The sequence below is a fragment of the Eptesicus fuscus genome, chromosome 15 (assembly GCF_027574615.1).
Source record: "Eptesicus fuscus isolate TK198812 chromosome 15, DD_ASM_mEF_20220401, whole genome shotgun sequence".
NCBI lineage: Eukaryota > Metazoa > Chordata > Mammalia > Chiroptera > Vespertilionidae > Eptesicus > Eptesicus fuscus.
The window spans coordinates 78292899-78305781 of record NC_072487.1 but is presented as its reverse complement, the minus strand read 5'-3'; the positions used below and the strand labels follow the sequence as shown (position 1 = coordinate 78305781).

At 67.1% G+C, this 12883-nt stretch overlaps 1 protein-coding gene across 1 annotated transcript in view; it reads right to left on the bottom strand.

Moving 5' to 3' along the window:
• Window positions 1-880: 880 nt before the first annotated feature.
• Window positions 881-12883, bottom strand: part of NOTCH1 (notch receptor 1) — a 45501-nt gene continuing 33498 nt past the window's right edge. The window contains exons 24-34 of the mRNA XM_054727248.1: window positions 12657-12769; window positions 10603-11174; window positions 9956-10390; window positions 9388-9536; window positions 8530-8746; window positions 8319-8406; window positions 8060-8225; window positions 6695-6990; window positions 5432-5579; window positions 5250-5347; window positions 881-3896 (exon numbers count right to left, since the gene is read on the bottom strand). Of these exons, the coding sequence (XP_054583223.1) occupies window positions 2421-3896; window positions 5250-5347; window positions 5432-5579; window positions 6695-6990; window positions 8060-8225; window positions 8319-8406; window positions 8530-8746; window positions 9388-9536; window positions 9956-10390; window positions 10603-11174; window positions 12657-12769 (3758 nt within the window). The 3' untranslated portion in view covers window positions 881-2420. The remainder of the gene's footprint in view (window positions 3897-5249; window positions 5348-5431; window positions 5580-6694; window positions 6991-8059; window positions 8226-8318; window positions 8407-8529; window positions 8747-9387; window positions 9537-9955; window positions 10391-10602; window positions 11175-12656; window positions 12770-12883) is intronic.

Here is a 12883-nt window from a genome sequence, read left to right as displayed (position 1 = left end):
AGCACCTCGGACGGGCGGAGGCATCCAGACGCAGTGAGGAGCCCTGGCCGGTGTGGCTCCGTGGGTAGAGCATCCGCCTGCGGACGGAAGGGTCCCGGGTTCGATTCCAGTCAAGGCACCGCCGTACCTCGGTTGCAGGCTCGATCCCGGGGCCTGACCGTGCGGGAGGCAACCAACCCCTGTGTCTCTCTCCCATCGATGTGCCTCCCTCTCCCTTCCATCCGCTCTGAAAGTCAATGGAAAAACATCCTTGGGTGAAGATGAACAAAACGACAAAGCACCAGGCCTTACTAATCTTTCAAAAACCCCAAAACCAAGACAAACGCGGTGAGGAGCTGGGCTCACACGTGCGCTGGGGTGGGGAGGTCGGGGCAGGAGGCAGGGCCCTGCCGGAGGGGCCAGCCGGTCCTGCCAACCTGCGTGGAGCCCGCCTGCCAGGGCGAGGCCACAGCAGGAGGGAGGGAGGCCCGGGCGGGCACCTGGTCCCGCTCAGAGTTCCCAATAAATGGTGCCCCCGAGCCAGCACCCCCTCGGGCTCTCGGAGCCTTCCCGCTCCGTCACCCCCCGGCACCCCGCCTGCCACCCCAGCTTGGTCCGCGGTGCCTTCGCTCCTGTGGCCAATGGGGCGGGAGAACCTACGGCCTCGTGTCACCCAGGCCCTGCTCTCTGCCGCGTCCCCACCCTCCCTGGGGCGGGGGGCGGGCTGGCCGGGCAGCTGGGGACCCTGGAAGTTCTGGACTTAGCAGGGCCACAGGCCAGGGCGGGCGTCTCTCCATCGCGCTCCTGTCAGAAGAGGCAGAGGGATTCGGGGTGCCTGTCCCTCCCTCCCCCCCCCACCCCCCCGGGAAGGGAGCCCACAGCATGGCCGCGTTTCGGGAAATCTGGGTGGCATCAGTGTCGTCTTTATTGCAAATCCATTAACAAAAAAAGATGAAAAAAATACATCATTTTTACCACCTACAGTTTTGCATGTAGTTAACTTTTACAAAAGATTCCATTTCCTGTAAACTACACTCTATCTTATAAAACAGTAAGAATCAACATCTTAGGATGCGTCCGGTCACACCCACAGGGATGGTACAGCGTCGCCCCAGGCGGGGCCGGAGGAGCTCCGAGGAGGAGGGCGCCCCCTTCCGGGGCTCAGGCTCACCCGGGAGCTGCGGTGGCCGCTGCAGGTCAAGGCCAGGGGTGCGAGGGGGACCCATTCCGACACCCCCTCCTCAGCATGACCCCAACAGGCTTGTTCACTCAGATTTTTTAAACAAAATCCACCTTTAAAAGTTATGTACAGACATTTATTTTGCCACAGGCTTATACTTGACATTGCAAGACTCTGCTCCTTCCCCGGGCACACGACCCCCCCAAAGCAGGAGGGGGCCCCAGAGCAGGCTCCCGTTATCCCCTGGGACCCACGGCCTCTGCCCACCCAGGCCGGACACAGCGGGATTTCCCAAAACTCGGTGTAGGGTGCTCTGAGCCGAGCCCCAGCCGGCGGCGCCAGCCCGCCTTCCGCGGGGCCTGGAAGCCGTGCGAGCGGAGGTGCCCGGGCGTCCGGCGGGGCGGCCCCGGCAGTGCCTTCCCCCACAAAAGGGGAGGATCCCTCCACACGGGCCCAGGAGGGTGCCACGCCTGACCTCTCCCACTACGAGGCGCTGAAACGCCAGGCCTGGGGCGGGGCGGGGGAGCTTCCGGAAGGAACAAGACTGGGCAAGACCCACGCACGACTACGTAACACTGACCCTGGAACAAAGATTCATGATGGGTACCCCGAGAACAGGCTGTCAGAGCACGCTCTCAAAAAAACCACTGAAAAGCACCCACACGTATCACCCACATCCCTTCTCTCCTACTTGAGATGCAAATCACCCACGTGCCGGAGGTGTGGGGGTGCCTGCATCTCTAGACGCGGGGGGCGCGGGGTTTCCGGGGAATCACGCCGGCCCAGGCCCCTGGGAGAGCTTTTTGGACGACGCTGGCTCAAATCTCCCTGCTCCGACATTTCTTTTTTGGATTTTGAAAAAAGAAATCAATAAATAAGTAGCATGTATACACTGTGAATCTGTCTGTGTGTGTTACACACATGTAACCATCTTCCCGGCGGAGGGAAGTCATGGCTAAGAGCTACTCAGTTTCCTGGGAGAGAGTTCATGCCTGGTGCCCGAGAGCACGATACATATAAATAACAAGGCAGTGCTTCCACGTGAAATAGAAGAACATAAATAAATACTAAAAAAAGTTCCCATCTCTGTCCTCTTATTTTGTATAAAAACGTTTCTTAAAAAAAAAAATAAGCTCCTTTGGTCGGCCCGGTGTCCGTGGAGAGCCGGGCGAACGCCCCGGCAGGGCCTGGGGAAGGAAGGTGGCCCCGTGGCCGGGCCGTGTGGCCTCGTGGCTAGAAGCGTGGCTCCATGGCCGGCTCTTTACTTGAACGCCTCCGGGATGTGGGCGATCTGGGACTGCGTGCTGGTGGGCGGGCTGGAGATGCCCTCGGACCAATCGGAGATGTTGGAGTGGGGGGACGAGCTGGACCACTGGTCGGGGGACTCGGGGGACGGGGTGAGGAAGGGGTGCTCGGGCACCTGCAGCTGGTGGCTGGGGGTGTTGTCCACGGGCGAGGAGGAGCAGCTGTGCTGGGAGGGCGGCGTCAGGAACTGGGCGGTGGCCATGGGCGGGCCCAGCGAGGACGGCAGCGCCGTGGGCAGGGCCTGGCTGTCCTGGGGCAGGATGGTGTGCGCCGCCAGGCCGGGCCCCAGCGGCTGCACGTCCGCCTGGCTCGGCTCCCCGCCCAGGAAGCTCCGGCCCAGGTGCCCGCCGGCGGCCGAGCTCACGCCCAGGTGCGGCTGGGGCGGCGGCAGGCTCTGCGGCTGCTGGATGCTCGGCGGCTGCTGCATCTGGAGGCTCTGCGGCGGCGGCGGCACCGGCTGCGGCACCGGCTGGGCCTGGACCAGGTGGGGCTGGGTGGCCAGCCGCGTGCTGGGCAGGGCCTGGTAGCTGAGCATCTGGGACAGGGTGGAGGCGGAGAGGCCGCCGTGCAGCGGGCCCATCACGCCGTGCTGGAGGGCGGGAGCCTGCGCGCTCAGCGAGCCGGGCGCCACGTTCCCGCGCAGGGGGTTGTACTGATTGGGCACCAGGCCATTCTGCAGCCGGGACAGCCACTCACACTGGCCGTTCAAGCCCGTGGCCCCGCCCACGGTGAAATTCACAGCCCCACTGCCGCCGGCGCCCAGGACCGGGCCGGTGCCGGAGGCCACGGGCAGGTGGGAGAGGCGTGGCGGCCCCGCCTCGAAGGCCAGCCGGCCACTCGCGCCCAGGGCTGCCATCTCGGGCTTGGCCGCCACGCCCAGGTGGCCCACGCCCAGGTGGGTGTCGGGCATGCCCGGCAGGTGGCTGAGGGGCACGGACGGGGACGGCTGGAAGGGGGAGGGCAGGAGGGGCGGCGAGGCCACGTCCGACAGGTAGCCGTGGGGCGACTCGAGCGAGTCCACGGGCGACAGCACGCCGGAGCTGTCCAGCAGGCAGGCCTTGCCGTCCTGCGCCTTCTTCCGCCGCGCTTTGAGGTCCCGGGCCTCCTTGCCGCCCGCCAGGCCCTTGGTGCTGGGCTTGCGTGCCTTCTTGCCCGGCACGGCCGGCTTGAGGTTGCCCAGGTAGCCGTTGGGCGAGCAGAGCGGGGGCGACAGGGTGGGCGCGCCGCCCAGGGCGCCGTGCAGCGGGGGGCTGCGCACCAGGCTGTGCTCGTCCAGCAGCCGCACGATGTCGTGGTGCATGCGCTCCTGCGCGATGTCGCGCGGCAGCCGGTCCATGTGGTCCGTGATGTCCCGGTTGGCGAAGTGGTCCAGCAGCACCTTGGCCGTCTCGTAGCTGCCCTCCCGGGCGGCCAGGAACAGGGGCGTCTCCTCCTGGGAACACGGGCACAGAGGGAGGGTCACCCTCCGCAGCGCCCCGCCACGGGGACCCGCCGTCTGACGTCCCACCCCGCGGGCCTCCTACCATCGCCTACCCTGACCGAGTCTCCTCCTTCTTTTTAAAAATGTGTTTTTATTGATTTCAGAGAGAAGAGAGGAGAGAGAGAGGAACATCAACCGTGAGAGAGAATCGTCGACCGGTGGCCTCCTGCACACCCCCTAGGGGGATCGAGCCTGCAACCTGGGCATATTCCTCGACTGGGAATCGAACCCTGACCTTCTGGTTCATAGGCTGATGCTCAACCACTGAGCGCTCGGGCTGGGCTGATCAAGTTTCTTAAAAACACAGCCTTACACGCACCTGGGCCGCCCGGAGCTGGTCTGCGGGACGACACGCTCTGAACCGGGAGGGTTCACCTTCGTGGGGGTCACAGACCCCGTGGGAATTCTAACTGTGGCCTCCCCCCCGCCCCCGAAAGCTGCACAGACGCAAACGTGGCAGCATTTCAGGGGCTGGGGGTCTCAGAAGGGCAGGTACCGCCACCAGGACAGGAGTCCGCACCCCGATGGCCCCCAGGTCATGCTGACGGCTCCGCCCCTTGGGTCCTCCGGGGCCTCGGCTTTCTCATTTCCACGGTTGGCGTGCCACGTGCCCCCCCCCCCCCCGAATGCCACGCTGGGGGTGAAGCCGAGGAGCCAGCCTGGCTCACACAATGCCCTGGCAATGGCCTGATGCCCTGTGCCCGGTCCCCGTGGCCATCAGCGCCCCCTAGTGCCCAACACTGCTGGTGCAGGTTCAGGACACCAGGGGGTCAGATTGGAGCGGGAGAAGCGTTTCTTGGCTGCGGAGGGAGACTGGCCATGGTGGGTGAGAAGGTGGGTTCACCAGCAGGAAGGCAGCCACTCACGTTACCTCTGGGGCCACTCAGTCCCTGAGCCCCCCACACCCACCAGGTTCCAGCTCAACCCACACCGTCTAGGTCACCCTGCCCTGCCTGGTGGCAGGGGGGACAGAAGGTCAGGTCCAGGTCACTCCCTATACGAGGACCGATGCCTGCTGGGTGGCAGCCCTGTGCTTGGGAAGGCCCGGTAAGCACAGGTCGGTGAAGGAAGGGCTGCCCTGAGCTATGGGGTCTGCGTCCAGCGTGTGCCAGTTCCCAGGGGCCCGGCCTGGGCCCCACGCGGCCCCCACGCCCACGCCCCCACGCCCAGGGCCCCACGCGGCCCCCACGCCCAGGGCCCCACGCGGCCCCCACGCCCAGGGCCCCACGCGGCCCCCACGCCCACGCCCCAACGCCCAGGGCCCCACGCGGCCCCCACGCCCAGGGCCCCACGCGGCCCGCCCACCTTGTTGCTCTGCATGTCCTTGTTGGCCCCGTTCTTCAGGAGCACGAGGGCGGCCTCCACGTTGTTCACGGCGGCGGCCCAGTGCAGGGCGGACTTGCCTGTGTGGGCGGCAGAGGCCGAGGGTTGGTGGGGCGGAGCAGGGGCAGCGCCCGTCCCCACGGCCCGCACGGCGCCCGGCTTACCCAGGTCATCCACGGCGTTGACGTCGGCGTGCGAGTTGATGAGGTCCTCCAGCATGCCCTCCACCGCCAGGCGCGCGGCCAGGATCAGCGGCGTGGTGCCGTCGTGCATGCGGGCGTCCAGGTCCGTGGCTCGGTTCCGGATCAGGATCTGGGCGACAGGGAGGGTCTCAGGCTGGGGAAGCGGAGCCCAAGGCCCTCTTGGGGTCGGAGGAGCCCCAGCAAGGCCGGAAGGTCATGACGTGAGAAAGGGAGGTTGGGGGGGTGTGGGCAGGACTCCGCCGGCGGCTGCTGAGGGCGTGGGGTCAGGCCGGGACGCAGGCGGTGCTGCCCACAGACCAGCCCCTTGGTGCCCGCACGTGGCCTTGGCGCAGAGGCCGAGCCACCCTCAGAACCGCTGAGCTCTGCTACCTCCAGCCCGGCTCACGGACCTGGGCAGCCCGTCAGATGCCGCCGCCCCGGGCCACCGGCCGGGAGGGTGACTGCTATTGGCGGGCGGGTGGAAAGAGCTGGGCGCACGCAGCGAGCAGCACGGACCTGGTTCCCGCGAGGCGCCTGCGAGAGTGTGTCTCTGAGCGCCTAAGAGGCCGCCGCTGCACCCGCAGCCTGAGCCGGCCTGGGGCTCCCCGACATCGTCCCCTTTCACCTGCGCTCATGCTCAACCTGTGCTTTCTGCAGGGAAATGGGCTGAAACGGTGAAAGCAGCCGCTCTGGGGTGACTGCCTGGGTTCTGCCCCTCCTACCTGCCCATCCGTGCAGGGCAGGGCTGCCCAGAGCCGGGTCACGCCCCGGGGGCCTGGCAGGCGGCTTACAGGAGCCTGTGCCAGGGACACCCCCAGAGACCTAGGCACCCAAACCCCTAACTCCCGCCCGACCCGGGCTTCCCAGCAAGGCCAGCGTCAGGGTTGCAGGCAGGAAGCGGCAGTCTCTAAGCCCTTCCCACGGCCACAGGCGGAGGAGCAAGGCGTGGGGGCCACCGAGGTGGGAGGGGAGCCTGGCCGGGTCGGGGTGGGGAGGCCCCACCCCGCCGGTCCCTGGGGCTCCTGCCGGACCTTCCCAGCCTGGTTTCCCTGCGAGGATGACGGGTGGGGTTCGGCGCCCTCCCCGGCCTGGCGCCTGGCTCAGGCTGAGACACCAGCTACCCCTGCTTAGGCCATGCCTGGGGTCCGGGCTTCAGGGTCCAGGTGACCGGAGATGCCGGCCCGGCCCCGGGCAGTGGGCGGGGGGGGGGTTTCAGGGGGGGGGGGTCGGGCGGCAGCTGCCCACCTGGAAGACGCCCTGTGCGTCGGCGGACACGGCCGCGTGCAGTGGGGTGCGGCCCATGTTGTCCTGGATGTTGGCGTCCGCGCTGGCCTCCAGCAGGCGCTTGGCCGCGTCGGAGCGGGAGTAGCGGGCGGCCAGGTGCAGGGCGGTCTCGCCGGTGCGGTCGGTCTGGTTGTGCAGGCTGGCGCCCTGGTAGATGAAGTCCGAGATGACGGCCGGGGCGTCCTCCTCCTCCTCGCTGTTGCCCGTCTCCAGGCCCCCTCCGCTGCAGGAGGCGATCATGAGGGGCGTGAAGCCGTCTGCAGGAGGGACAGGGGTGGGGGGTCAGGAAGGCCGGCCCGCAGCGGCCCCGGGCAGCGCGACGGCGCGCCTGGCCGGGGGACGGCCTGTGGGGACACGTGGCCCTGCACACGGGGCCTGGGTGCCACCAAACCAATCCGAGCTTCCCGAGGGGCAGAGCCACGTCCCGTGGCCACGCGACCTGTGGCAACAGACCTGCGCTCTGCTGACGACCTGCGAGAACGTCATCGACATCCCCCCCCCAGAGAAACGATGACGTGAAAATGCAGTCGGGGCCCAGCCCGCGGGGCTCAGGGTTGAGCGCCCACCTAGGAACCAGGGGTCAGGGTTCGATTCCCGGTCAGGGCACAGGCCTGGGTTAGGGCTCCATCCCCAGTGTGGGGCGTGCAGGAGGCAGCCAGTCCATGATTCTCTCTCATCAGTGATGTTTCTCTCTCTCTCCTGTCCTCTCTCTAAAGTCAATAAAGACATACAAAAATTTTTTTAAAGTTCAACGGCATATGTCATTTAAAAAACACTTTTATGGATTTCAGAGAGGAAGGGAGAGCAAAAGATAGAAACTTCAACCATGAGAGAGAATCATGGATCGGCTGCCTCCTGCACGCCCCACACTGGAGATCGAGCCCCCAACCTGGGCATGTGCCCTGACCGGAAATTGAACCGTGACCTCCTGGTCCATAGGTCAAGCACCGAGCCACGCCAGCCGGGCAAAACATATAAAAAAAAAACTAAAAATAAAAACGCAGCCAGGAAACCAGCACCAGGTGCCTCAGGGGAAGCACTTCGGGGGAAGAGACCTATTTCCGGGGCAGAGTGGGCTGCGGGTCAGCCAGGAGGAGGCCGGGGGGACTGAGCGCCCCGCCCCCTCACCCTTCAGAACATTGACCCGGGCTCAGGGGCGGGGGCGGGGGGGGGCTCAGGGGCGGGGGTGGGGGGGCTCAGGGGCGGGGGGGGGGGGGGCTCAGGGGCAGAGGCTCAGGGGTGGGGGGGCTCAGGGGTGGAGGCGAGGGCTCCGGCCGGGGAAGCGCAGGCTTCAGGCCGAGGGTGAGCCTGGCCGAGCGCACTCACCGGGCCCGCGGACGTTGACGTCCATGCAGTCGGCGTCGGCCTCGCCCTGGGGCGGCGTGGGCGCCATGGCCGACACCCGCAGGTCCGCGGCGTCCAGGTGCTGCTGCGTCCACTGCCGGTGGTCCGTCTGGGCGTCCGGGTCGGGAAGCACCACCGGCTCCTCGAACTGCAGGCGGGGCCGAGCGGAGAGCCGCGCCACGTCACGCCGGGCCGGCGGGCGGCGGGCGCACACCCCCGCGGCCCCCGAGCCCCGACTCACCCGGAACTTCTTGGTCTCCAGGTCCTCGTCGCCCCACTCGTTCTGATTGTCGTCGATGAGGGCGCCGTCCGAGGAGTGCTTCAGGGGCCTGGGGGGGACGGGGAGCGAGGCTGAGCGGGGCTCCCCGGGGAACCCCGAGGCGCTGGCAAGGCCCGGACCGCGTGCGCCCCGCCTCCCTCGCGCCCCCGGAGCCCGGGCCGCGCCCACTCACTTGAGGCCCACGGAGTCCTCGCCCAGGGGCTCGCGCCGCTTCTTCTTGCTGGCCTCCGCCACCTTGAAGCCCTCGGGGAACCAGAGCTGGCCATGCTGCCGCCGGCGCCGGCGCGACAGGAGCACGCCGCAGCCCCCGAAGCAGAGCAGCAGGAAGGCGGCCACGGCCACGTACATGAAGTGCAGCGGCGGCGGCGGCGGCGGCTCCACCGTCTCACCTGCGGGCACAGCGGCCGGCGCCGGGCGCCCGGGCATCAGGCAGCGGCTCCGCGGCGGGCGGGCGGCCGGGGGCAGAGGACTGGCTCCGCGGCCGGCCGGGCGCCTCCTCCCCCGCTCTCCTCCACCCCGCCCCCCGAAATAAGGTCATTTCGACGCGATGAATCAGAATTGCAAACTATCGCTAAACTCTCTCCTGCACCCGCCCGCGTGGGGAGGCGGCCGCTTTCCTCTCCTGAAGGAGGGATTAGCGGCTCCGAACGGCCGCGCTCGCGCTGAGCTGTTAAGACCGAGGATTTACGGGGATTTCCGAGATACAAACTTCAACTCTTCACATGACATCGATCAATGCTTCCCCCCCCTCCCCTTTTTAAAAAGCTGTAATGATTTTGAAATAATACCCAACAAAGAAAACCAGGGGGAGGGGTGGGGGAGGACGGAGCGCCCCCTTTCCGGCGGATGCGCTTGTCCCCGGGGCCGGCCCCGCCGGCTGCCGTCACGCCGGGAGGGAGGATGCGCCAGGCAGAAATTTCCAGAAAAGGGCTCCCCGAACTCCGGAGGGCACGGCACACACCCCGTGGGGGAGCTGGGCCCCGACCCCTCCCGGGGCCGCGGGCACGCTGGCGGGAGGGGTGGCACTCACTCTGCACGGCCTCGATCTTGTAGGGGATGTTGAGGCTGCCCAGCGAGGCGAGTGCGCCCAGGAAGGCGGCCACGTCGGTGGCGCTCTGGAAGCACTGGGCGGAGGCCTGCACGCACTGCCGGTTGTCGATCTCCAGGTAGACGATGGAGCTGCGGGCGCAGGGCGGGGCTCAGTGCGGGCTGCCCACCAGCCGCCCCGGGGACCAGATGGCGCCCTGGTGGTAGCACCCCGAGGACCCCGGGGAGACAGGGCCCCAGAGCTCGAGGAGGGGCGGCCGGGAGCAGGTCAGGACGGGAACGGCCCTGGAGGAGAGGCCCGCAAAGGCCCGCCCACCAGGCCTGCCACTCGCTGTGGTTCCCGTGGGGCCTAACACCCGCTTCCCCATCTCAGCAGGACAGACCTCCAGCCCGGGCCGCCCCGGGGGGCTGACCGAGCCCCAGGGCACGGGCCTCGGCACAAGGGCCGCGGGTGGGGAGGCGGCCCGGCGGGGCCTCAGGCCCTTTACCATCGAGCGGAGGGGGCAGCCCCGAGGGTCGCGCGGGCTCGGCCTGGGGTCGCGCTCACTCACCCGCGGATGTCCATCGGGTCCAGCTCCCTGCGCCAGCGCCCGCCCTCGCCGCCCGGGAGCAGCGCGGCCTTGACCTGGCCGAGCAGGGCGCCAGGCGCGGCCCAGCCGTCCGCGTCCACGGAGCGCCGGATGGGGTGCTTGCGCAGCTCCTCCTCGCGGCCGTAGTAGGGGAAGATCATCTGCTGGCCGCTGGCGTCGCGCTTGAAGACCACGTTGGTGTGCAGCAGGCGGCTGAGCTCCCGCAGGAAGCGGAGCGAGTCGTTGCGCAGCTGCGCCGGCGGCATGAGCACCACCACCACCAGCGTGCCGGCCGCCAGGCGCTCGGGCACGTGCTCCGCGCAGTCCAGCCCGTCCCACTCGCACTCGGCCCTGTTGCAGCCCTGGTCGCAGTGCCCGTCGCTGAAGTGGTCCTTGCAGTACTGGTCGTACAGGGGGCTGCGGGCGCAGGGCAGGGCTCAGCCTCCACCACCCGGCCCGCCCCGCCCACAGGGGACCCCCAGCCGGCACCTGGCATTCGAGCTCGGCCCCTCCCCCGCCCGCTCCGCCGCCCGCTCCGCCCGCCTGCTCTGCCCACAGGCGACCCCCAGATGGCACCTGGCATTGGAGCTCGGCCCCTCCCCCGCCCGCTCCGCCGCCCGCCGGCTCACTTGCACTGGCCCTCGGCGCGCTGGCAGTCGAAGCCGTCGAACAGGCAGCCGGCCGAGTTGCACTGGCTGTCGCAGCGGCCGTTGCTGAAGTACTTCCAGCACTCGAGCGCCTGCGAGCAGTTCTGCCAGGGGTCGTTGAAGTTGAGGGAGCAGTCGCCGCCGTCCCAGCCGCACGCGTGGTTGTTGCAGCGCAGGCTGCACGCCTTGTTGCCCGCCTCCTCGCGGCACTCGGGCAGCTCGCAGGCCTCCTCGACGGGCGGCGGGGCGATGTCCAGGCCGGCGCCGCCCCGGAAGCTGTAGTCCAGGATGTGGCACAGGAGCCCGTTGAACTTGGGGGGGCACAGGCAGCGGTAGTAGGGGCTCTCGGAGGTGGGCTCGCAGGTGCCCTGGTTGTAGCAGGGGTTGCCGCCCGCGCAGGGGCTGCTGGCCGGGAACTGGCACTCGGGGCCCGTGAAGGGGCCCAGGCACAGGCAGGCGGGGCTGCGCGGGCCCGAGATGCAGGTGCCGCCGTTGAGGCAGCGCAGGCTGCCGCAGGTGCGCGCGTCGTTCTCGCACGTGGCGCCCTCGAAGCCCTGCGGGGAGAGGGTGGCGCTGGTTCCCCAGGTCCCCGCCCGGGAGAGGGGCCGGCCGCCTTTGTCTGGGCAGCAGAACCCCTTAAAGAGACATTCTGTGGCCCGACCGGGTGGCTCAGTGGTGGAGCGTTGCTCTAGGAACCAGGAGGTCATGGTTGGACTCCCGGTCAGGGCACAGGCCCGGGTTGCGGGCTGGATCCCCAGTGGGGGGTGAACAGGAGGCAGCCGGCCAATGATTCTCTCTCAGCATTGATGCTTCTCTCTCTCCCTCTCCTGCCCTCTCTGAAATCAATAAAAATGTATGTTAAAAAGATAAAGTAAATAGAGATATCCTGTGAACATAAAAACCTCAGGGTAGGCGGGAAGGGAAACCGTATGCACAGGCAGAACACACGGGGTTCCCAGGGCCCCGAGAAACTCCACGGACGCCGTGCGTTTCATGGAGGACGCCGCCCTCTGCACTGTCAGAATCCAGAGCCCGCAGCACAACTCCGGAGCCAGCCTGCGCCCTGGGCGCCCTGCGGCCTTGACTCAGTAACAATGTGTCGCTGTGGCCTTGACTTAGTAACAATGTGTCGCTGCGGCCTTGACTCAGTAACAATGTGTCGCTGTGGCCTTGACTCAGTAACAATGTGTCGCTGTGGCCTTGACTCAGTAACAATGTGTCGCTGTGGCCTTGACTCAGTAACAATGTATCACTGCGGCCTTGACTCAGCAACAATGTATCGCTGTGGCCTTGACTCAGCAACAATGTATCGCTGTGGCCTTGACTCAGTAACAATGTGTCGCTGTGGCCTTGACTCAGTAACAATGTGTCGCTGTGGCCTTGACTCAGTAACAATGTGTCGCTGTGGCCTTGACTCAGTAACAATGTGTCGCTGTGGCCTTGACTCAGTAACAATGTGTCGCTGTGGCCTTGACTCAGTAACAATGTGTCGCTGCGGCCTTGACTCAGTAACAATGTGTCGCTGCGGCCTTGACTCAGTAACAATGTATCGATGTCAGCTCGCCAATAGTAACAACGTCCATAGTAACAACGGACCCCAGGACGGCAGAACTGGGAACCCTAGTTTCCGCAGGACTGTTCTGTGAATCTAAAACGGCTCCGGCCCTGGCTTGCTGGGCTCAGTGGACAGAGCGCCGGCCTGCGGACTGAAGAGTCCAAGGTTCTATCCGGTCAAGGGCACGTACCCGGGTTGCGGGCTCAGTCCCAGTGTGGGGCGTGCAGGAGGCAGCCAAGCAGTGATTCTCTCTCATCATTGACGTTTCTATCTCTCTCTCCCGTCCTCTCTAAAATCAATAAAAACATATTAAATAAGTAAAATAAAACTGCTCTGCAAGTCAAGTTCACAGACACGAGAGATGACCTTGAGGGGCCTGAGGGCGGTGCAGGCCTCAGCAGACGTGTGTGCAGGGCCAGGCCCTCGGCAGGGGTGTCCGCCTCAGGCCAGGGCCCTCCCCACCCCCGGGCGTGCCACCTACCGCCGGGCACTTGCAGATGAAGCCGCGGGCGGTGTTGGAGGCCACGGCGCAGGTGCCGCCATTCTGGCAGGGCCTCCCCTTGCAGCCGTTGATGACGGACTCGCAGCGGCGCCCTGGGGACGAGCACGGGGGTGAGGAGCGGCTCCGGCAGCCCCACCCGCCAGGCCGGGCACCCACCGGTGTGGCCGGGGCGGCACCCACAGCCCCGCCCGCCCCGCCCCGCGCCC